General features: G+C 38.4%; 2 protein-coding genes across 7 annotated transcripts in view; one reads left to right on the top strand and one right to left on the bottom strand.

The window, feature by feature from the left end:
• The window catches only part of LOC128866255 (uncharacterized), a 229,320-nt gene that overhangs the window by 63,309 nt on the left and 139,807 nt on the right, over positions 1 to 26,204 (bottom strand). The gene's annotated exons all lie outside the window — the stretch shown is intronic.
• On the top strand, positions 114 to 24,801 carry LOC128866254 (G surface protein, allelic form 156). The gene is made up of 13 exons (XM_054106837.1): positions 114 to 227; positions 6,058 to 6,551; positions 10,227 to 11,361; positions 13,772 to 15,031; positions 15,110 to 15,228; positions 15,357 to 16,485; positions 16,558 to 16,673; positions 17,496 to 18,651; positions 18,725 to 21,265; positions 21,334 to 21,449; positions 22,578 to 23,706; positions 23,785 to 23,894; positions 23,970 to 24,801. The coding sequence occupies exons 1-13, from the start codon at positions 155 to 157 to the stop codon at positions 24,288 to 24,290; spliced, it is 9,699 nt and encodes a 3,232-aa protein (XP_053962812.1). The 5' UTR covers positions 114 to 154; the 3' UTR covers positions 24,291 to 24,801.

Below are 26,204 nucleotides of genomic sequence, written 5' to 3'. Positions count from 1 at the left end.
TTGTAAAGCAATAATAAAGTTCACACATTTCGCGATCAGCAGTTGATATAACTGACGATGGGAATCTATAAAAGCCACTGACCAATAAATGGCCAAATTAGTTGGCCGAAAATTTTCGGACGTGACTAAATGTGCGTCGTGAAAAACTAGCAAAATGTTCAAACGGAATATAAAAATTGGATACCTTTTAATAGGTTTAGTGCTATATTGTGCCAACAGAGAATTTGGTATGCAAATGCTTGGAATTAAAGTAAAATAATATAAAAAATTACCTATGGTTTAGCTAAGTGTGCGGAAAAGCGTTGCATTTAAGCATTGTGTGTAATATTGAAAAATATATGAAAATAACTTAAATCCAAAAAGTGACAAATTTTATAAGTCCAGTTATTTAATTTTAAGGACAACAAAGGATTTATATGTACGTGCCGAGACGTATTAACCGAGTAAAATTATGGGTTTATTACAATAAAACAAAATATAACTGTAAAAAACCGTATGAGAAAATGGATTCAATTTTATACAAAATACAACAAAACTTAAAATTAGACTTAACACTTTCAAACCGAAAAATAACGTATTGATTTGTGTAAAAAAAACAACGAAAGAAAAATTATTAATGTTAAATGTAGGATGACTAGAACGATGGGGAAATAAATTAGAGAAAATACCAACGGTAAACGACATGTGGCATATTTTGAACCGTGCAAGCATATACAATTGAAAGTATATCAACTATTATATCAATAAATAATTGCCAGATTTCATTATGTCGCATACTTTGAACTTTTTTAATCATTCCATACTTTCAAAGAGTTTTTTCGAAAATGATCTTGATGGCCTATGATGAATCAAAGGTTCAAGAAATTGTTCACAAAATAAAATTTGTTAACGGCTCCGCTGAACGTAGAGATAAATTTATTCAAACATAAAAAATGAGAAGGGCAGCAAAGATTACGGCAAATTGTGAAAAGGTATGCCTCAAAATATACTCCACATTCGAAAAAGTTTTGAATCAACTCTCAAAAAATGTTTAAGGAGAAGAAAAACCATTAAAAAATGTCTTTAAAAAAACTAATTTTTTGTTTAAACTTAAGAATCTAATTCATCGCCACAATGGCAGCTCGATTCGCAAACAAATGTAAATATGCGCATACTTTACTATCTTAATTTCCAGAAAATTCTGATCTTTCAATATTTTTCAAACTAGAGTCGGAATCTTTTTATCTTTTCTGATCGACCTAAAATTTCATATTTAGTAGCTTCTTTGATAGCCTTCGGTTTCCAGAGGAGGTTCTGCAAAAATTAATACGTTTCTTGCCCCATAAAAATTAAGGTCATCCTAGTCGAGGTACATATAGGCAAACATAGGTACATATACAACTATGTGCATATACACAGAAATTTTTAGAATGGTGAGAGAAAACGATTAAGCTGGTTGTTGTTGTTGTTGTAGTTCTAGTCTCATTGTCCTCGATATCTGCATTAATATTAATGATTTAATTTCCTTAGCGCATGCAGGTGGGTTGGTATTATAAATGAAAGGAATTGGACAATAACCACGCCGACCTATCAAATAACGGTTATTTTAGTTCTAAAATATTTCAGTACAGCAAATTTGTGTTATTTGAAGAAAATATACGCAGAATTGAAAATTTCAAAAAAAAAAAATTGTTGTGGTACCGCCTCCTTAGAGTATAGAAATTTGCCTTAAAAAATGATTATTGAGTAATTTGAAAGTCAAAATTGTGATCGAAAAAAAAAAAAAATATAAACTAGCTCAAGAAACGTTTTTTTTTAATTGCGAGCATTTAATCTACCGAGTTTACTAAATCTTGATCTGTTTTCTGTGATTATTAATTTAATTTGTAGGAAAGGTAAGATAGCAAATTCCATAAAAAAACGTTTTTTATACTTTCTTTTAAACATTTCTTGTGGAACTATTCAATAACAAAACATGGAGATTGAAATTGAAATATATGTATGTATATACAAAAGTCTGTCCGTCCATCCATCCGTGCTCATAACAATTCGAACAAAAATCAATATATTTCAATGGTCGTTGGTTACGCTTTGTCCACGGAAGTTTTATATTTAAAATGGGCGTAATCGGTGAATACCCACATCCACCTTTCATATAACGGTAATTTTTAAAAAGAAAAGTGATATTTCTGTTATAAATAAAGCAAAATTACTCAAATTTGGTAGGTATGATGAAGCCAACAACGGAAATATGGCACAAGTAAAGTTTTGAAAAATGGGCGGTGCTACGCCAACTTTTGCGCAACTCGCCCAATCTTGGTTCCTCATTTAGATCCGGTATAAATACTAGTATTACTGATATCGGATAAAACCACGATCACTTTTTAATGTGCACAGCACATAAAGTTCGTTCTGGACCAAACTTAGCACCTCTTTACTTGTTTTAATTGTTTTTTTTACCAACGGTGTTGGATTCTCGCGTGCGAAATAATCCTCGTAGATGCCTTTGAATTCTTGTGTTTAATACTTCCAAATTTGTAGATATAAGAAAGTACAGGCTTATATTTAATAAAACATATACAATTTTATTTTAGTTTGGTTTCTTTGCCCCCTGAGGGGTGTAGCACCTTAGAGTTAGTTTTTTTTTACTATTTTTTTTTTCATTTTGGTGAAATAGAAGCCCATAAGACTTATAAGTCAGGATCCATAATTAACCTTTCACTATAAAAACTTGTGCGTTTTAAGCTACGTATGTAAAACATCTTCTCCGAATTTCAAAATAGAAGCTATACAATTTTTAGGCGGTCAGGTGTTGACATATATACTCGAACATATACAAAAGTCACAAAATTAAAATATCGAGCAAAGCCACTTTAAAATTCTATACTATTCCAAAAAACAAATGCAAATTTTTTTCAATGAAAAATTTGATTTTTTTGCGTGAACCAACAGCGGGTGGTCATTCCTGCATAAAATCTCAAAAATATATTATGCATTAATAAACTCTTCATGCATACGTTTTCATCTTTTGTACTCTGGTCAGAAGCTCTCGAATTATTCCATTTCCTTATCGTAAACAATTTCATAAGAAAGAAAAAAGTAAAAATTTCAAAAGAAGTTCAATTCCATAGGCGGTACAAAAAATATGCTAGACGTCACCAATTTTTATTAATCAGTTCAAGCCTTTTTTTTCTAATCCATTTGTTTTTTTACTCTTAATCAGTACTTATTGCTTAATTATTTCGTAACTGCAGACAAAATGAAAAAAAGAAAAAATAAATGAATATGCTATTTCGCATTGTTGATAAGCCAGCAATAAATTTGCGATAAAAAGGTTAGTAGAATTGAGCCATAAATTTTATTAGTACTCGTTAATAATCGCCGATGGTTTACTAGCATAAGTAGTTCTCAGTATTATTGTATGATTGATATAAAATTGTAGAAATATATTTTTTTATAATATTTGTGTGGCATGCCAAATATGACATTATATGACATATACCATAAATGTCAGCCTTAGAACAGTCAATTCTGAATAAAGTCTTCTCTTCTTCTTAATTGGCGCGACAACCGCTTATACGATTTTGGCCGAGTTTAATAAAGCGCGCCAGTCGTTTCTTTCTCGTGCTAACCGGCGCCAATTGGACACACCAAGTGAAGCCAAGTCCTTCTCCACCTGATCTTTCCAACGCAGAGGAGGCCTTCCTCTTCCTCTACTACCACCATCTGGTACCGCATCGAATACTTTTAGAGCCGGAGCGTTTGTATCCATTCGGACGACATGACCCAGCCAACGTAGCCGCTGGATCTTTATTCGCTGCGCAGAACCTTTCTCTCAAATACTCCAAGCGTCGCTTCATCGTCCAAGCTTCTGCGCCATCCTTCAGGACGGGAATGATGAGAGTCTTGTAGAGTGTTAGCTTTGTTCGTCAAGGACTTTACTGCTCAGTTGCTTACTTAGTCCAAAGTAGCACTTGTTGGCAAGAAAGATTCTACGTTGAATTTCAAGGCTGACATTGTTATTGGTGTTAATGCTGGTTCCTAAATAAACGAAGTCTTTTACAACCGCTTTGCCTCTTTATCCAGTTAGGAGAAGACAGAACTAACAGCGCGGTTGTTAAGGTCGATGATGTCAATATCATCGGTATACGCCAACAATTGTACGCTCTTATAAAAAATTGTGCCTGAGCGATTAAGTTCTGTGGCTCGTACGATCCTCTCTAACATCAGGTTAAAGAAATCACACGACAGCGATTCACCCTCGTCTGAAACCTCGTTTGGTATCAAACCATTTGGAGAGGTCCTTCCCAATTCTGACGGCGCTGCTGGTGTTGAGCAACGTCATCTTGCATAGCCGTATTAGTTTTGCGGTGATACCAAATTCAGACATCACGGCATACAGGTAACTCCGTTTCGTACTGTCGAATGCAGTTTTGAAGTCGACAAAAAGATAGTGTGTGTCGATTCTCCTTTCATGGGTCTTTTCCAAGATTTGGCGTGTTGTGAATATTTGGTAAATGGTAGACTTTCCAGGTCTAATGCCACACGGTGGCGGTGGGCTTCAGCCTTATTTAGAAGACTAATCCCGCGGTAATTGGCACAGATTGCAGGATCACCCTTCTTATGGATTGGACAGAGAACACTTAAGTTCCAATCGGCAGGCATGCTTTCATCCGACGATATTTTGCATAAAAGCTGATGCATGCACCTTACCAGCTCCTTGCCGCCATGTTTGCATAGATCAGCCGGTAGTCCGTCGGCGCCCGCGGCTTTGTTGTTCTTTAGAGGCGTTATAGCTATTCTCACCTCTTCATTGTCGTGTAGCGGAACGACAATTCCGTCGTCAAAGATTGCGGTATCGGGATCTTCACATTCTCTGTGACATGCCCAGCTGTCACTATTTAATAGGTTCGAGAAGTGTTCCCTCCATAATTTAAGAATGCCCTGGATGTCAGTCACCAGATCGTCGTCTTTGATATTACAGGAAAACGCCCCGGTCTTGAAACTTTCTGTAAGCCGCCAAACTTTCTGGTAGAATTTTCGGGCTTTGTTCCTATTGGCCATCATCTCAAGCTCCTCGCACTCACGTATGTATTTCGGCCTCTCGTTTCTTCTTTCGGATAATGCGTCTATCTTCCTTTCTTAGTCTCTGTAGCGATCCCACATGGCTCGCGTTGCGCCCGAACGCAGCGTAGCTCTATAGGCGACATCTTTTCTTTCGGCGGCAGCATGACATTCCTTGTCTACCAAATGCTTTTTCGGGCTCGCCGGAATCCGATTTATTCTTCGGCGGCAATACGTAAAGAACGAGAAATGTTGCTACTTCTGAATGAAGTGCCCGGTGAAATACGGAAGGCACCGTTTATTAAAGTGCATATTCACCTGCATAGGCTCAGAATATAGTCCAAAGACTTATATCATTTTTGTAGTGCCACACTTGCTTCCCGAATGGAGTGGCATAACGACGTTAAACCCAACCCACTCCATGCTGGGATTATTGAGGGAACTGGGTCTTTATTTTATTCTATTCTATGTATAATTTGGTGAATATTTTAAAGTGCTGAAGTTTCAGCAAACCCCTGTTTCTATGCAGTCATTGACAAATCGATTTTATTAGACCTTAACCATTAGATTATTGTACTTGTATGTGTGCTAGAGTATGAGCAAGCAATGAATGCATAGACTATGGGAATCCCCGTGCAAAAGTACAAAGTACAAATTCACAATTCCATACCTTCATGCATATATGCGTACACATGTATAAACGAGTAAGCTCAATTACAAAAGTTTCTTATCATTTTGACGATCACTATATCTGTAATGACTTTCAACTATATCTGTAATACATACATACATATAACTTCACTTAATCTTACACGTACTTGATTGCTTTCAAATGATAAGGATTGCCAGGATTACCGGTGCACGAGTTAAACATAACATTGTTAATTACACGCACACATGTGTACATATAAGTATATAGTTATAAACCCAGTTAGTTGACTGACACAATTTACAACAGTTTATTGATTTATTTCCTAATCGGCATTATTATTTGCAATTGCGAACAAATTTCAGTTGCTGCCTCCGATTTTCAATGTTACCATTGTGCTGGCGACGATTGTGATGATCCATCTGTGAAAGAATGTACCGATGAGAGTGAGAGTGCACAATGTTACATACGCCTCGATGGGAACTATGACTTTATAGGCATGGGCTGTGCCTCGGATTTAGGCAATGAAACGGAAATCGCTGACTTGATCAGAAACAAGACGTTGTACGTGTGTTCGACGTCGAATTGTAATGGATATGAAAATTTGTCACAACCAAACGAATGCACTGATTGCAACTCATCGGAGGATGTCAGGTGTGCCACGCAACCACAATCTGCCGGCCGGACGGTGCGTTGTAGTACTGTGCCATACACGAAATGCTATGAGCGTGTTAGTCTCGCCAATGGAACAACGGAACGTGGCTGTCTCTTCGAATTGGAGGGCGACGAGTTTTACAATTGCTTGAACAGTCTGGATGCGAATTGCAACGTATGCAGCGACAGCAGATGCAACGTAGGGGTGAGTAATGTAATGAATATTTACCTATGTACATATAACCTATCTAAATATGAATACGCAAACATATTTTCCTTACATCTTCTTCTGGTTAAGCTATATTTCGAAGGAATAAAGATTTATGTATCATCCCAAAGGTATTTTGATGCTGAAGGAAAGACAAATAATCAAATTACACCCAACTCGTTTTTTACACGGTAGATACGTTTCTTAGAAAAGCGTGACAAAAAAAAATGTTAAAAATACATGAGATACTATATGATAATATATATTAAATTTGAGATTATGTCCCACAACTTTAAAAAATTGTGTTAGATGAAAATCTCTAAATATTTTTCCAAAAAATCATACAAAACAAGTAAAAATGAAATTCATTAATTTTTATAAAAAAAAATTGTGTACAGTGATAATTCAATTCATAAGTACAAAACCTATAAAAGTTAAAGGTGAAATTAGAAAATAAAAATTTGCATATCCATCCCTACTTGATAATAAACATGCACCTTTATTACGGACTGCACTGCTATCATCAGTAGATATGCCAGATCTTATGCCAGATATGACGGCTTCTGTTGATTGTTTCGTTCTAACAAAGTTAGCTATTAGCCATTTTAAAACAAATTTATAATTTTTGCAAATGCCATCATACCTTCTGCTCAAATATGAACGAGACGTTATCAATAAAACGGTCCGCGGATGACCAACAAAATTTCAGCTTCAGACGCCTTAAAAATGTTGCAGACAACCTATGGGGACTCTGATCTATCGCGTGCACGTGTTTTCCAGTGGTACAAATCGTTCAAAGAGGGCCGTACATCGGTTGAAAACTTGCCTCATGAATGTCGTCCAGAAACATCAGTAAACGACGAAAACATCGGAAAAGTAAAGGAAATTGTGCTTGAAAATCGCACAAATCGCAAAATCGGTTAACGCTGAATATTATTTAGACGTTTTAAAGCGTTTGCGCGAGAACATTCGTCTTAAAAGGAAGGAATTGTGGGACAACAAGTCATGGTTCTTGCATCACGATAATGCACCAGCTCACACATCACATCTTGTTCGCGATTATTTGAACAAAAATAATGTTAATATCGTTCCGCAAACACCTATTCGCCTGATATGGCTCCATGTGACTTTTTCCTGTTTCCCAAGCTCAAGTTGCCGCACACAGAAAACAAACTATGTGACATATCACGCTGAAATTTGCCATGTAAGCTTATAACATAATCCTACCAAAAAACAAAAAATTTATTTTTGCCATATGTCATCCGCGGACCGTTTTATTGATAACGTCTCGTTCATATTTGAGCAGAAGGTACATCAGTCATACTTGACACTGACTAGACGGCTGCAGTATAGTATACAAGTAGACAAGCAATAGAGTGCGTGAACTGCTTGTTTTAATTATCTTTAAAACAATTTCTTTAAAAAGAGGATTAGAAGGACTCACCAGGTAGGAGTTAGGGTTTTAAAATGTTGTTCCACAACATTGCTTTACTTTACGTCTCTGGAGGTAATAATAGTTCCATAAATTCAAGTTAAGGACCACTCCGGTGCAAATAATGGGTGCAACCTCACAATTATACAAACATTTCACGCAACCATAATTATAAAGGACAATGTCTACAGAATTAACTTTGCCAAAGACTGTACTAGTCCAGACGACCTGAGTTCTTTTTACGGAGTGTTAATATTTTGGGTGAAAGGGCGAACAGTTTATCGGAAATATTGTGGATAAAACGACTTCAAACATAATTATTGTCCCCGAATTCCTATAATAAAATGTAAACAGCAATTTTCTCATCCTACATTTTAACCTTCTACCACCTACCCAAGTGAGCATTTTTGATTCTTACTAAAAGCAGGTATAATTAAAGTTCATAAAAAATGCAGTTTGAGGATTAAATTGTTTCACAGAAATTATAAGCACACAGTTTTACTGGGCACCATCGATTTCGAAAAACTCGTACGTGTTAAGGTGAGTGAGCAAAAAGCTTTGCCCAATTTTATGTTTGTCCATTTGGTACAGATGTACCACATACAACTATTGGCATTAGAGCGTATCGAATTGTATGGACACCAATTTTTTTACTTATTGTATCGCATAGGTTGATATTTTGTAATATTTTTTATAGCGCTTCATACAAAACGAGTGTTCATGGAGTTTCATGATTTTTGAAGGAAAATATGAAATGATTGAATGGATAACAAAAAAATTTCCCAACATTATATCAGAAAATACAATTTTATTTTACATAATACTTCAAGTAAATTAAAAAAGTTTGTGACCAAAACAAAAATTTGTATGAGGTGGAGCTAAATTTTCGTAGGGCTGACTACTATGCATAGATACTAATGCTTCCTGATTTGCTTGGCTTGATTGAGGCTTTAAACAGAAACTCTTAAATTCCAACTGTAATGCTCCATAATTTAATTTTAGAAATGTATTATATTAATAAACTTGAAGCTTTATCTGTAAGACCTTTTAGTCTTTCACAATACGCCAATTGGTTGGAAGTTACAAAATTCCAAATCAAATATTTTTAATGCAAAGCAAACTTAAAACTAACTATGTATTTATAAATAAAATTGAAATAAACTTAGAGATATCTGTAGGAATATGGAGACACATAAATATGAAAACACATGATGGGAATTAACAGCAGAAATTAGAGAGATAGAGAAATGAGAAATGTAAGCAGAAATTAAATACATTGTTTTCAGCCAAATCCTTTGTCAATAACGTCCGATCACTTTTTCTCACCATCTCCTATCATCTCATCTTTTAGATTGTAATTTTTTATATGAACCTTAAATGTAAAGTGCAGAAGATATGAAGTGTTTACCAACCAAAGACAAACTTTTTCAGTTTGTTTAGAAAATTATTAATTAGCTGCTAATCAACTTTTTTCGATTTTAACAACAGTTTATTTGACCGCAGTTTTTAAGAAATACTGAGGCTTCCCTTGACATCAAATCGCAAAATTTGAGATCAATGTTCATACTCCATTCTTAAGATAATTTTCCACCCCACTTCCTTTAAAAGATGGCTGCTTTCTTGGTCAGTTTGATCTGTTGCTCAGTTCTGCTGGAAGCACAGGTCTTCCAAAACGCGTTGAATTTGTTTGCCTTTTCAGTGAATGTGGCCACTAAGCTAAAAGTGATTATTCATTTCACTATTTAGAATGAATTAAGGCAACTCTCTGCGTATACTTTTTTACTAAATACCGATTTTGAAAATAGTTTCTCTCTACTTGTAAATGATGTTCAGGTCTACAGATACTGGGGTGCTTCGCTGATTTAGCTTTGTTTATTTTACTTCGAAAACTTCTACGGCCAATTGTAGCTTCGAATGGGGCCAAAATAATGTGCAACAGAAAAAGCCACGCCTGAAAACGAAATGTCGGAGCGATGGCGAATAGGGCAGTAGGCTATTCGAAACTTGAAAGCACTTCAAGCGATTGAAGCAAGGCTGCCATTTGTTCTACTTTCGTACGTTATAGTATGTACAATTCAGTTGTTTGTAGACAGTTAAACCTTTGCAGTAAGACTTATAAAATTAATTGTTATAATGTTAAGGGATATCCTTGTTAAAAAAGTAAAAAAAAACTAACGGCATTTTATCTAATCACTTTAAAGATGTGTTCTAATTTCGTTAATTTTCTCTTTATTCTCTAGACCATTCCCGCTAATCGTCTACAATGTCAACGCTGCGATTCTTCAACGGATAGCAATTGCAGCAGTTCGCCATCCGCGCTCTCTATTTGCCCTACCTACTTGGCGAACGATGCGTGTGTATCTGTCTATGAGTCGGGTGTGACCCGACGTGGTTGCTATAGTGAGCTCAGTTGCAATTCAACATCAAGAAGTTGCGAAATCTGTACAACATCTGGCTGCAATAAGGCGAATGTTGAGAAGAGATCGACGGAATTGTATGGCATTTTTCAAGATCTGCCATTGAATTGTTATAATTGTACAGGAGAGGAATGTCTGGAGGGTCGCAAATTACGCAAATGTGAAGGTGATATTTATCAAGATTGTGTGACAGTATTCAGCACAGACGGTATAGTGGTGGCGCGCGGTTGTGACTCAAATCTCGACAGCGAATACCAAACACATTGCACTGCAAATCCAGAATTGTGCTTCAATTGCAAATCGAATGGGTGCAATAATATCACTGAGGTCAAATCAACACAGCAATGCGTGTACTGTGATGCCTCCATTAATGCTGAGTGCGTCACAAACGTGAGTGCCATTACGACCACACGCAAATGTATTGAAGGTTGTGTAACTGCATTGTACGAAAGCAAATCGAATTCGAAAGTGTCGGAATTGGCGCGAACCTGCTTTGAGGATCTAGAATTTGATGATCGTTCAACATGCACTGAGGGAAACAATTGTGTTAAATGTACCGATGGTGATAAGTGTAATACGGCAGTGGTGCCAACCGAGGGTCGTTTGACGTGCCTCCATTGTGATGGCGATGACTGCGATGAGCCTGTGTCCCGTTCATGTGTTGCTTATTCGATAAGTGATCAGTGCTACATGTACTTTGACCTTGAAACACATAGCGCTATACGTATGGGCTGTAAGAGCAGTGTGTCAGATAGTGTGATTTACAATGATATCTTACACTATTTCCTATGCGATGGTGACAATTGTAACACTTATAGTACTTTACCGGAAGCGCACATGTGTTATGTGTGCAATTCGGCTACGAATGTTGACTGCGCCATCAATCCTACAGCACTCACAGCGCAAACGAGATGCCAAATCAATCCGCACACCGACTGTTTCACGCGCATCAACGAAGGTGAGGAATTACTATGTAATATGTTTTAAGATATGTTGACATGTTGGGAGAATTGCGAAGTTGATTTGTGAGATGAGAGTTTTGAAATTAGTAAGAATATACAGAGGGATATGTTACTATTATTATTGTTGTTGTTCAGCTTAGTTCGGAATGCGGATGCTTGAAAATCCTGACAAATTTTAATCATTAAACGCGCGTGTGTCGACTCCGATAGTACTCTTTTTAACATCGCGCATTTAAGGGTGGGATTATGACATTTGAAACCAAGTCCGATCGATGACAACTGAACGGACGGGTTTGTGGGGTGTATTCTTCATTCGTGAACTTATTGCAAAATAAACCATAAATTTAGGCTTCACGACTATTCTAGTAGAGCTGACTTTTTAAGAGCTATAGGAAAGTTTTTCAAAAAAACACACGTAAAATTCAGAAAAATGCATGCAATTTTTATTTAAATCGATAGTACAGTCCATATAATTTAATGTTTGAAGATTATTTCATGCAAATGTTGACCGCGACTGCGCTTCAAATGGTCCATCCGCTTAGTCCAATTTTGACATACTCTTTCCAGTGTTTCGGCCGGTATCTCACATATAAATGCTTTAGTGTTGTCTTCCAATGCGTTAATTGAAGCAGGCTTGTCTGAATAGACATGAGCTTTAACATAACCTCACAAAAAATTATCTAAAGGCGTTATATCGCACGATTTTCCACGTTGTTGAGTAACAGAGGCCCAATTGCTGCGAACGGCCGATACAGCTGCGATATTTTCTTCAGTTCGCACTCTACGTAAGCGTGTTGGTGGTTTGATGTCTAATAATGTAAATTTGGTTCTAAATTTAGTCAAACTAGCTCGAATAGCCGCTTCAGTGGGTCGATTAAACTGACCATAAATTGGAAGAAGCGCGCGATAAACTTTCTTAACAGAAAACGCATTTTTATAATAAAATTCAATGATTTGCAAGCCTTGCTCGTTTGTAAGACGATTCATGGTTAAATTATAGACCAAACTGAAGATGTTTGACAGTGAAACAAAACACGAAACGTGCCTCAGCTGTTTAAACCAACTGTTTAAAAAGATAATAGCTAAAAAATCACCCGTTACTTGTAGTCGTCATTATCATAAAAAATTACCAATGTATCAAACTCTGTTTTTATAGCTAAGAGACAATCAGGTCTGAAAAACTTTTCCCGCCGATCTTTAAATGCAGTTTACTCTATGCTACAGTTAATTTCAATTATAATCATAGCTACGGCTATAATTGTATTAAATGGTCAAAATTCCATGCCATTGCAGAGGTTTAAAGCAAGTTAGCTCACTTTCAGAATTAACTCAACTTCGCTGGCCAAAGGACAGTTACTAGGACTAATATTGCATATGCTGCCTGGCAAGTGGCATCGTGTTGTTAAAACCACGTATTGTCCAAGCCTATTCGATCTAATTCAGGTCATAAAAAGTTCGTTATCTTGTCACGAGAACATTCACCGTTCACCGTAACAGCGTTACCGGAAAAATTTGTGAAGAAGTAAGAGGCGATGACTTCGAGAGCTCTAAAACTACACCAAACAGTAACTTATTGTGAGTGTATAGTTGTTTTATGAACGAGATGTGGATTTTCAGTACTCCAAAAGCGGCACTTTTGATTGTTAACGTTATCGTTTAGCTGATAATGTGCCTTTTAGATTGACTGATAAAATTACGCAATGCGCAAAATGAACTTTTTGCAGAACGGCCATTTCCATAAAACGTTTGGATCACTTTTACATACTGTTCAACTGAGTATCGCCCCATGACTAAGTTTGCCAAAGTATATAGATCCCAAAAAAATGTATCATAAATAATTGCTGTCAAAGATCCGTATCACTCTTGAATCCCCCTATATTTCAAAAAAATAAAAAATACAGTTAAATGCTTCCTCGCTAAGCAGCTTTATTAGGATCTTTCTTTCGCAAGTTTCATATGAAATAAGTAAGTTCATACTTTTATACACACGCAGTTTTAAACAGACTGTATAATGATTTATTTTAAATACACAGTCCAGAATTCGTATCGGAGGATCTGTACCAAGTTTTATGTCAAACTGCTTCAGTTCTCATGCTATTCGCTATGAAAAATGTGGTTTCGAGAAAAAGCAAAAGAAGATAAAAGTCCCTCTGTGATCTCTTAAGACATTGCCTTCAATTAATCATTACTTTTTAATTATTTAGAAACTTTTATCGGGAATATCTCTTGCTTTTAAAATAATATATAAGCGACGTTATTTGTAATTTTTGGATGGTCCTATCCCCAACTTTTCCTGCGCTATATTTGTATTTTATGTATTCCTTCTCAACCCGACTACATTTGCTCTTTTATCACAGCTCAATAATTTGTTATTAAATTTACACTATATTTGTTTTAATACCATAGATGGCCATACCATCCGCGGCTGCATCAGCACATTGAACAACACAGAGTTTCTCTCCTGTCACGAAGGCACTTATGGCGAACTCTGCCGTATCTGCACAGAAAGCGACTGCAACAAGAATGTCTATCCCAGCAGGCGTCAACTTTGTCACCGTTGTAACTCTACCGTTGACTCAACTTGCGAAACTGAACCCCAGGCCGAATCGGTGTGCCCAATATATGATGAGAACGATTACTGTGTAAGCAAATTGAGTGATGGCGTTGTCTATCGTGGGTGTGGTAGTGAAATTCAATGTGACGCAAATTCCACCAGTAAGACTTGTCGTACATGCGAGGACAACAATTGCAATAGCGCCATATTTAAAGACGAAGCGATTGGTAAACCTGGCTATTTCCAAGACTTACCACTCAACTGTTATCACTGCGACAGCAGTGAGGAGTGTAGCGTCAGTTTAGGAAAGGTTAAGAAATGTGAGAATAATAACCTTCAAACTTGTACAACGGTGTTTGATAGCTCTAACGGCTCGGTAGTTCTGCGTAGCTGCAGTGATACGGCAGATGAAGCTTGTGATGATGATAGCAACAACTGTTATGGGTGTAAATCAAATGGTTGCAATGTGGCCACCTCGGAATCAGCCTATATTGATTGCATCTTTTGTGATGCGCAAGAAAATGAGAACTGTCTTACGAATGTTAACGCCATTACGCAAACTCGTAAATGTCTTACAAGTTGTGTAACTGCTTTGTACAACCGTACCTCCGATACGAACCCGGTGCATGAGCTAATACGTACTTGTCTCGACGACATGGATTTGGACGATAGGGAAATATGTGCAGCGGGTAATGATGCAAATTGTAAAGCTTGTAGCAGTGAAAAATGTAATGTGGACACGGTTGGTACGCGCATCTCGTGTTATCAATGTGTGGGCGATGAGTGCCAGGATGCGCAGCCGAAAACTTGCCGCGCTAGCAGTGAAGGAGATCGCTGTTTCGTACAATACGACGAGCAGGGTTCGATTGTGGAATTGGGTTGCCAGAGCAAGTATGATCCAGCTGAGGTGAAGGTCTTGGTAGTGGCGAAAATGTTGTGGCTCTGTGAGGGGGAAAATTGCAACACAATTGATTCTGTGCCTAGCTCACAAGTATGCGCCATTTGCAGTTCGGCAACGGATGCTGCTTGTGCAACTGCGCCCAGCTCGGTTCAATCGGTTACGACATGCGCAAAGACACCATACACACAATGTTATTCACGTGTATTGGATGGTGAGTATTGGAAAGTTGATACATCTTCTGGAGACCACCATATATCAGCATATTTTTCTTTTGCAAATACTTTTTAAGGTGGCCACACGGAACGCGGTTGCTTGTCAAGCATAGAGGGTGAAGACTTCTACGACTGCCTTTCAGGCACCAATTCGACGAAATGTTTGGCTTGTGTAGGCGCAAACTGCAACACGGAGGTAAGTAGAGTCATCTTTTAAGTTAGCAATCGATACATAAATTATAATTTTCATAAATGAACTAAGCTCTACTCTATTTGAACAACTATGAGTAAATCATCCTTTTAACCGATTCCTTCTTTGATTAGGTTTACCCCGCAAATCGTCTGTCCTGCCATCAATGTAATTCGATCAGCTCTGCCACCTGCGAGAGTGTCCCAGCCAATTCAGAGATCTGCTTGAAGTACAGTGCTTCTGAGCAGTGTGTATCCATTTTGGATAATAGTGGCGTCACCATACGCGGTTGCAGCTCGGAAGTTGCCTGCAATTCTGGAAATTGTCAGACCTGCGTTACCAACGATTGCAACTCTGTCAATCTTAAGCGAAAAAGCGATGGAAACCCTGGTGTTTGGCAGGAGCTACCATTAACTTGCAAAGCTTGCGATAGCCAAAGTGATTGCGCTGGCACGCCAAGTGATGCTACATGCCCACAAAATGATGACTATTGTATGACGGTATTCGGTGAAGATGACAGCGTTGTAAAGCGTGGGTGCAGCAGTGCTGTAGAGGCCACGTTCGGTGAATACTGCGATGCCAACTCCACTAAATGTCATAATTGTAACTCTAACGGCTGCAATACAGCGAGCGCATTATCGGACTATGTCGATTGTATCTACTGTGATTCTGAAACTAATTCCAACTGTGTGTCAAATCTGGAATCTGTCACTACACGCCGTCAGTGCAATAAGTATTGTATGACCGCGCTGCGTCCCCAATCTAATGGATCGGATGTATTTGAGTTGACGAGAACTTGTCTGGACGATAAAGATGCCGCGGATCAGGTCGCATGCCAGGCAGGTAGTGAGCAATGTGTTGCATGTCAAGGTAGTGCTTGTAATACTGCGAAATTGCCAGAGGCAAGACTTTCGTGCTACATATGTGAGGATGATGAGTGCGTAACACCCGAAACAGCTGAATGTAGTGCATACAAAGCCGACGATCAGTGTTTCATCTTATTCGACGGTGTAGGCGATATAAAGCGTATGGGATGCGTGAGCGAGTTGGAATCTTCATTCGTGGAGAAAAGTATACTTTTGTTGCTGTTGTGCGATGAAGGTGACAACTGTAATAGTTTTGATAATCTCCCTACTGCAAATACATGTGTCCAATGTGATTCGGAAGACGATCAGGAATGTGCCAGCGTTCCGTCAAATGTGGCAACAGTGACGAAATGTGCAACACTGCCACGTGTAGAATGCTACACGCAGGTTCTTACAAGTATGGAGTAGAAAAGAGTTCACTGTGGCAAGAGAAGTTGATGTAAACAATGAATGTTTGGTCTCTTTCCAGATGGAACCACTCGGCGCGGATGTGCGACCTCACTCAGTGATACAGTGCTGACTACTTGTTTAAATAGCAACTCAACCAGCTGTGAGACTTGTACGAGTGATCTGTGCAATGGTGAGGTAAGGCAGAAATTTAATAAACTAACCGTAACAAAGGTCAACAAGAATTTTTGAGTACAATACGTTTACGCAAGTACGACAAGGTCTCGATATTATATTTTATGCTCTGGCTCTTCAACAAGCAGTTCAGAAAGGAAGCTCTCCGTATGAGAGCCATTCAATGTCATTGGACATTGTCGTTCAAAATTCTATTTTCTATATTATTCTATTCGTATGTTTGATTATAATGAAGAAAAGTCAAAAAATTTAATAAATTTGAGATTTATTCAACGCTGAAATTTTTTATAGAGTTGTCTGAACCGAAATATATTATATTTGGTTCTTTTCAACATCTTTATAAACATTTTTAGATATTTAGGATAAAATATACTTAAAAAAAATATTATTCGAGACCAAAATTAAATTTTTTTGTTAAAAAATTTTGGAAAACCATTTTTTACATTTGTTGCGACGACTTTAGATCCCATTTGACTGATTCACTGATTCGTTTCTCTAAAGCAGTATTTTTAACTGATTCACTGTAGGTATTTGAATATAACTCAGAAGATTATGAAACTTGCAGAAATTAGTGAACATTGTCTAAGTTATTATTAAAAAATAAATAAGAAAAACGACGATGAAAAATTTTGTCTTCCAAAAATCTTGAACAAAAAAATTAATTCTATAAAACAATTTTATTTAAATATGAAAAATGAAAAAATACAGAACCTAAGCGCAAGAATTAAAAATACAATTATATTGTTTATTAAGCCTGAATCTTAGATATTTTTTCTGTTTTAAATGCGCATTTTTTTGAAGTTTTCATATTTCTGAAACACACAGGTTTATCCTGCCGATCGCCGCCGTTGTCATCGCTGCAACTCTGCAGAAGATGCCACTTGTGAAAGCTCTCCCGCAGCCAGTTCAGCATGTCCATTCTACGACACTGACGAATTTTGTACCGTCAAATTGGTTCAAGGCATCACATACCGTGGCTGCAGCTCCGAATTTCAATGCGACGTAACGAATAGGCAGTACTGCCGTCATTGTACTGGCGAAGATAACTGTAATACCGTTGACTTAACCAAGTTAGAAGATACGAGTATTGGCGACCCAGGTAAATGGCAGGACTTGCCTTTAAGTTGTTACACTTGCGACTCAGGCGAATGCAACTCTTCACTCGGTTCGCTAAATAAGTGTGAGAACAACAACCTGCAGAACTGTGAAACTGTTTTCGCTACTAATGGTTCGGTGGTGGCACGCGGTTGCAGCGACGATGTCCTTACGGCGTATGAAGATTACTGTGATAATAATTCATGTATCGGCTGCAAATCGAACAGCTGCAATAACGCCACCAGTTTGGATCAGTATGTTGAATGCTACTCATGCGATTCAATTGATAACAGTACATGCGCTGTGAATTTCGTTGGTGAAGGTACCAAAACACGCAAATGTCAAAATTATTGCGCAATTGCTCTATATCCACGTAGTAGCGCAGACAATTCGTCCTACGAACTGACACGTACCTGCCTAGACGACATGGAATTGGCGGATCGTGAAAAGTGTCTGGCGGGTGAGAATGAATTGTGTACAGCTTGCACAGGACCTCTTTGCAATAGTGCAACTTTCCCCGCGAACAGACAAAAATGTTACAAATGCGTGGATAGCGACTGTACTGACTACGCCGTATCCGAATGCACTGCTTACCATCCTAACGATCAATGTTATATTAGCTTCGACGATGAGAACTCTGTGGTAAGCATGGGTTGTCGTAGTGAATTCGAGCCGGATATCGTACCGCTCTTGGTTAAAGGGAAAAAGTTTTTGCTGTGCGATGGAGAGGCCTGCAATGGACCAGAGACAATACCGACTGCTAAGACCTGTTCGACATGTGATTCGGCGACAGACACACGCTGTGCTACCAACCCTAACCTGGTGAATAGTACAGAACGGTGTACAGCGTTGCCGTATACCAATTGCTATACTCGCGTCAATGAGAGTAAGTATTTCCGATTGTTTGTAAATATGTAAGTGTCTGGTGCTAATCGTGGTATTTTTTTTTCTACCCACAGATGGATATACCACACGTGGCTGTCTCTCCAGCTTGACCAGCGACATTTTCTACGCTTGCTTAACTGGTAACGATACACTGTGTGACACCTGTAGTGGTGATAATTGTAATGCGATCGACGTTTTCCCTTCGGATCGCCTGAACTGTCAACAGTGCAGCTCCGATACTGACACAACCTGCACCAGCAACCCGAATAGCAATCAAGTTTGTCCCATTTACAGCGCAACGGATAGTTGTGTTACCAATTGGAATAACGGTACAACGACACGTGGCTGTTCATCGAACATGACGTGCGACGACGAAAGCAACAAAAGCACCTGTAGTGTTTGTAGCACAAGTGGCTGTAACACCATCAACTTGGAAAATATTCAAGCGCAAGGCCAGCCGGGTAGATGGCAGGATGTGCCCATTACATGCCGCACGTGTGAGGGCGAAGACGAGTGCTCAACTATGAGTATCTACCGTGTTTGCACCGGCTATGCATACCAAAGCTGTATGACTGTCTTCAATACAGCGGGTAAAGTTATTCAGCGCGGCTGTAGTGATACGGTTGAAGAAGCGAATAGGGCACATTGCAGAGCCAATCCTGAGAACTGTTTGCTTTGTAACTCAAATGGTTGTAATAACGCTACCCAATTAGAGAATTATATTGATTGTTACTACTGCGACTCGGATTCCAATAGCGATTGTGTCCAAAATGTCGCGGGTTTGACAAAACAGCGTAAATGTAACACGCATTGTATGACGGCGCTGTACCCCAAATATGACGAAGTTAATCCCGCCTATGCCCTGTCACGTTCGTGCCTCGACGACATGGATTTGGATGAGCGCGAAGCGTGTCTTGCTGGCTCAAATGCACTTTGCCAAGCTTGTGATGAAGCCGACTGCAATACGCAGTTAGTGCCATCGACACGACTTAGCTGTAATGTATGTAGCGGTGATGATTGTCAAGATCCGCAATCATCGAATTGCACTAATTATCGTGAAGGCGACCGGTGTTACATACAATTCGATGAGCAGAGAAGTCTTATCGCCATGGGTTGTCGCAGTGAGTTCACCAATGCTGAGGCTGATTATCTGTTGCAGCAGAAACGTTTATACTTCTGCGAAGGCAATAATTGCAACACTTTCGATGCGATACCAACATCACAAGTCTGCACGATTTGTAGTTCACGCACGGACACCGCATGCGCTACAAATCCGACCCAGGTCACAGCCGCAACTACATGTGCGCTCACACCCTATACGCAATGTTACTCGCGTGTTTTGTCAAGTGGCGCTACCGAACGTGGCTGTCTCTCAAGTCTGTACGATGATGAATTTGCAAGTTGTCTGAATGGCACCGCAACGAATTGCGAGGCCTGTGTGGGCAACTATTGCAACCAAAAAGTGTATCCTGAAAGTCGTCTGTCATGTCACATTTGCGATTCTACTACGAACTCGTCATGCACATCCAACCCAGATAGTGTGAGCGTCTGCCCACTGTATGTGAATGGCGACCAATGCGTTACGGCCTATACTAATGGTGTTACGTATCGTGGCTGCAACTCGAGCCTACAATGTAGTTCCACCGACTCAAAGTCTTGTGTGCAATGTGAGGGCAACGGTTGTAATACCATCAATTTGGAGCGTCAGAATGATGATAACTATGGCAAATGGCAAGATCTGCCACTGACTTGTCTCTCATGCACGTCTGATACATGCAACTCCTCAAGCACTGTTCAGTCGCTCGTCTGTGAGTATAACAACGAACAGGACTGTGTCACAGTATTCGAGAACGACATAGTGGTGAGACGCGGCTGCAGCGATGTTGTTTGGGAAGAATATTCCAACTATTGTAATACTAATTCAAATGATTGTCTAAATTGTAAATCGAATGACTGCAATAACGCAACTGCGAAATCACAGTACACTGAATGCATTTACTGTGACACGAACAAGAACTTCTCTTGTTTATTGAATGCAGAGAGCTCTGCGCACAAAACTCGCCTATGTCAAGGTAGTTGCATGACTGCATTGTATCCTTCGGATGGTAGCACTGATCCTGCCTATGAGCTCATACGTACCTGTTTGGACGACAAAGAAGCCGCCGATCAAGCAACTTGCGCCGCTGGTAGAGATACAAATTGTAAGAGCTGCACCGGCAGTAAATGTAACAATGAAATTTTGCCTGCAAGTCGACTTAGCTGCTATCAGTGCGACGGCAGTAATTGTGACGAGCCGGAACTGAAAATATGTCCACTCTACAAAAGTGAAGAAAAGTGTTACACTTGGTATGATGAGACCAACAGCATCAACCAAATGGGTTGTCTGAGTTCGTTCGGCGTGCAAGACTTGGAAACGATCATTGGAACAAAGCGTATTCATGTGTGTGAGGGAGAGGGTTGCAATTCGTTGGATGATTTACCCACGACGCAAAAGTGTGCTGTTTGTGATTCGAACACGGATTCCACCTGTGCGACCAATGCGTTAGAGGTTAGCACGTTCAGCACCTGCAATCAATATCCATATACCAGCTGCTACACCAAATTGGTCAGCGAAGGTAAGAGAGAACGATATACTAAATTGAAAATATGTGTAATAACGGAAGAAATGGCTTATTCCACGCAGATGGCTCTACAATTCGTGGCTGTTTGACGGACTTATCTACCTCATTGTTTGTCGGCTGTGTGTTGGGCAATGATGCGAACTGCACCCTTTGTACTGGAGATGGTTGTAATCGTGAGGTATGTACTATAAAGCGGTCTAATCAACATTGTCATGAAACACGGCGTTAAGTTACCGGAATGATCCGGGGACCGAAAATAATTATTATTTTCAACAAAATCTAAAGCTTCCAAAAATCGTAGAACAGCTTCAATTATGCATACTATATATGCAAGTGCATGGTTTTTGTTGCTTTTTATCAATTTTTTACGATTTAAAAACTTTCCTTTTTCAAGTGATGCTTTATTGCTCTGAAATAATGATTAAATAATAACTCATAAAAATGAGTTCTTATTGTTTTGTTAAAAATAATATTTTTTTTATTTGATTTATTATATATTTTTCATTAAAAACAGCGAGTATTTTTAGAGCTTTATTATTACTTTTTATATTATTTTCTTTCTTGTTATTTTTTCCTTGAGAAATACGAATTCATTTTTGAGTTGAATTCTTTTTTGAAAAATCGGACGACTCAAATGGCATTCCCCACCTCAATTCACCATAACTCACGTCATCTCAGTTCAGTGAAGGAAATTAGTTTGTCACTCGAAAAATTTGGAAAAATCTTATTTTTAAAATTAAATAAAAAAGAGTGCACCTCGGTCGAGCTACAGATGTGAAATTTACCTTAATTCGTTTTAAAAGTTCCATAATTCTGATAGTTTCCTTTCGAACTTAACATAACATAAGATAACATAACATAACACTGAGTTGAGCGGGGTTTCGTTAAGACTTTCGCGTAACCTAAGATAAGTTTCGTGAAATGATGTAGATTTATGTAAGTTACTCGGTTCACGGTGAGTTTAAGTGAGGTGCGGAGTTTTCAATTTTTCATTTTGAGGGAAGAAATAACTTTCCAGAAATGAGTTTTATTACCGATAAACACAGTAATAACTCATAAGAGTTGAACAGTTACACTTGGAAAATAAGCTTAATTTTTGATCCACAAAATTACGCAGCTTCTGTAATTTACTTTCGAGTGAATTTCATTGCAATTGCCAGAAAATGTGGGAAGTGAGCTTCAGAGCCAAAACAACATATCTCGACATATACCTACTTGTGCTTGTTTGCTGAACAGATTAACATATTAAGATATAGAGAACAATTAACATATATTAAGTTTTAACGACATGCATCTATTCATACAGGTATTCCCCGCCGATCGTCTGCAGTGCTATACCTGCACTAGTGAGGATGACTCAAACTGCGAATCGAATCCCACAAGCTTACTAGCGTGTCCATATGTTACAACCACAGAGAAATGCAGAGCCGCGCTTAGTGGCAATATCACTATACGAGGCTGCAGCTCCGATGTGTTATGTGACACCAACGATAGAGATTGCACTTCATGCGCAGGCAGCGCTTGCAATGTCATCGATCTAGTGAATCGTGAGGAGGATGATGGCGTACATGGTATGTGGCAGCAATTGCCATTGAGATGTCACACTTGTGTGGGCGACGACTGCTTGTACTCATTGGGACCAGCATATAATTGTAGTGGGTACTCGGCACAGGACTGTGTTACAGTATTCACAACCGATGGTGCGATTAAGCGTCGTGGCTGTCATGATGAAGTTGAAATATCCGAGCAGCGGTATTGTCGCGAGAATCCCAACTTGTGTTTCACCTGCAAGTCGAATGAATGTAACGATGCCTGGAATACCACAGATTACGTACAGTGCAATTTCTGTACATCCGAAAAGGATCCATTGTGTACCACCAATCCGGAAAATGCTGTTTTCACTAAACGAGCTTGCCAAAAAGAATGTATGGTGGCAATGAAGGACTCACAAGTTATACGCACGTGTTTGGATGACAAAGAGGTAAACCACCGTTATGTATGTCGCGCCAACGAGACCGGAAGTGAATGCGCCAGCTGCAATACAACCGATTGCAATAACTTTGTATTCCCTGCGGATTATCTCAGTTGTCACGTTTGCAATGATTCATCGTGCACCACTTCGACGGCACAGTATTGTGAAAAATACCAACAGAGCGATTATTGTTTTGCGAAATACGAGAATGGAAACGTTGAACTGATGGGTTGCGCTAGTTCGCAGAATAATAGCGATTTGGAAGCGTGGGCGGCGCAGAATAAACTTTATACCTGCAAGGATAACAACTGTAATGACATATCGATATTGCCCACCTCAGGTGGCGAATGTTTGTCATGTAATTCGGCACTTACACCAGCATGCGCACAAGATCCAACGACATACACAGGCACAGAGACGTGTGCCTTATTTGAGAATCAATGTATCACCTACTTGAGCACAGGTTTGTATTATATAATTGGCGGGTATTAAGAAAACACTTTTTATTATAAATATTTACTTTTTTCTTGAATATTTTTAGAAGGCTATACTCGACGCAGCTGTTTGAGCAAACTGTCCGCAGCTGAACAGAGTTCTTGCCAAGCAAATGGCACTTGCGCCATCTGTGAAGGCGACAAATGTAATAGTGAGGTGAGGTTTGAATTTTTTCATAATTTCTTATGGACATTTATTTAATTTATTCCTCTTTTCGATGTATACGCACAGGTCTTCCCCAGCAATCGACTCAAATGCCATATTTGTACTTCGGCCAGTGATGATAATTGTGCGGCGAATCCAAATTCCTTGCAAATCTGTCCAGTATATAAGAGCAATGATCGTTGTGTAATCAGGCGTTCGGGATCCATTGAACGTGGTTGCGAGTCGGAACTGACATGTGACACCAGCGATGAGAGCAACTGCAAAATTTGTGGAGGTGACGGTTGTAATACAGCTGAACTAGTTAATGGTGCGCTGGCGTCTACGGCTAGTCTATTGACGACATTTGCTTTTGTTATTGTTGCCATGCTAGGTGTTAAGTTTAATTAAGCGCTGGGGGAAAGTTAATGAGACACCAATATACGTCCAAATAATTTACAGCAAGCAACGCAATGAAGGAAAGAAAGAACGCTAACAAACACTTCAACTGAAAGTTAGTGTAAAGTGAAAAATTTCATTTAAATTTACCTCTAAATTCAAATGTTAAATTACCAAAGTGTTTCACCATATAGCGCAAGTTAATAGCAGTAAGCATATTGGGATAGAGAATAAAAAGTAAAAATAATGCATTTTTGTTTTAAATTCCAAACAACTCTCAATGTGGCCCTTAATCATTCACAAAGAGTACTTTCATATTTATTACTGTAAATAAATTGTTGAGCAATAATGTGTCTATATGAAGTGTATAGATTAATTAATTGAAAGAGAGCGTATGTAGGCAATTAAACAATGTTGTAAATAAAATTAATGCACGTACTGCATATGTATTACACATACATACATAAAAATGTGTACATGCTAAACGTTGAACGAATTTAAGTAGCTAATTAAAAAAATAAAATCTAAAATAATTTTTAAATAATCAGTGTTTTATTTAACAGTGGTAACGAAGCACTTCCAAGAAGTTTGATTTCCCTAATACTGTGTCACATATAAATATAAAGGTTGGACAATCACTTGGATATTAAAAGTGCTAAAAACAATATTTCATTCTTTACGTATTTTTTGAAGTGAAAACTTCTTTAGAATCGTTGGGAGTGATTTGAGACTCGATGAAACCAAAAAGCGACACTACGAAGCGTTATATGTTGATATACGTATATTTGTGTGGCTGCGTACTGCTGAGCCACGCTAGTATAGTGAGTATTGTAGTATGTATACTACACTGCCTATTACTTGCTTTGGTGTTTAGTTCAAGCGTCATACGTATGTATGTTTGTATGTATGCTAGTACGTATGTGTGCGCGCCTGCATATTTCGGAGCCATGGTGAGCGAGAAGGCATTATGTATACCTATACTACACTACCTAATACTTGCTTAGACCAAGCGTCCTACGAATGTTAGTGTGTATGTTAGTACGTCTATGTAATATACGCGTTACGACGCTCATAATAGCAACCGCGTGTGCTGTATTGCGTCCGTATTTTTATATTCGTAAATATTTTCATTTTTAAATATTTACCGCAATTGCAGGCGGTGTTGCAATATACCACAATCAAAATGACGGTGCTCATATTGTAACTCCACAGATAGATCTGACTGCACAGCAACTAGAATCACTGGCTGTTCAGTTCTCTAAAGTGGGAGAAATATGTGCATGCGAAACCAGATTGAGCAATGGAAAAACAGTTTTAATTGTGGCAATTTATATTTCACCGAGTCAATCAATAAATAGCATCACGGAATTCATTCACGAAAATTTAATAAAGTACACACCGGAAGTATCGTGGATACTTAGAAAAGATTACGATAAAGTTCCAATGATTTGAAGTGGCGATTTTAACGTAAATTTTGCATTGGACACAGCGGTTCCTTTAATTGACTTTCTCAATACAACATTCAATTTAAAAATGTGTAACAATCGCACTGAATCGACAACACGATCAAAAACAACAATTGACGCGGTATTTCAAAGATATGTTGACAACATCGAAACCAAAGCATTTGTATCATATTTTAGCTATCATAAGCCACTCGTATCATTTGTTGAAATTGAAAACATTGAGGATGAATAATAATAAAATGAAGAAAATAAAATATGAACTTTATAGCAATATTATAATGAACCTATAATTATCTTGCTCCTAATGCTGCTTTCGTCTTATTCTCTCTCAGTTTGTTTTACGGAAGGTTTGACTTCTATCGCGTCTAACGTTTAGACTGGTATTTTTTTCTATTAGAGACGGATACAAACCACTGCGATATATAAGAATAGTTAAACATAGTTGCATCCGTTTAGAAAA

The sequence above is a fragment of the Anastrepha ludens genome, chromosome 6 (assembly GCF_028408465.1).
Source record: "Anastrepha ludens isolate Willacy chromosome 6, idAnaLude1.1, whole genome shotgun sequence".
Classification (NCBI taxonomy): Eukaryota; Metazoa; Arthropoda; class Insecta; order Diptera; family Tephritidae; genus Anastrepha; species Anastrepha ludens.
This window is presented reverse-complemented; position numbering and strand designations above follow the sequence as displayed.

What these genes read in the sequence shown, in the direction of transcription:
- LOC128866254 (XM_054106837.1), top strand. Translation starts at nt 155, where the DNA reads ATGTTCAAACGGAATATAAAAATTGGATACCTTTTAATAGGTTTAGTG. An exon ending in GCGCAAACTGCAACACGGAG is followed by an intron (nt 15,229 to 15,356) that starts GTAAGTAGAGTC and finishes TTCTTTGATTAG; the next exon opens with GTTTACCCCGCAAATCGTCT. An exon ending in GTGATCTGTGCAATGGTGAG is followed by an intron (nt 16,674 to 17,495) that starts GTAAGGCAGAAA and finishes TGAAACACACAG; the next exon opens with GTTTATCCTGCCGATCGCCG.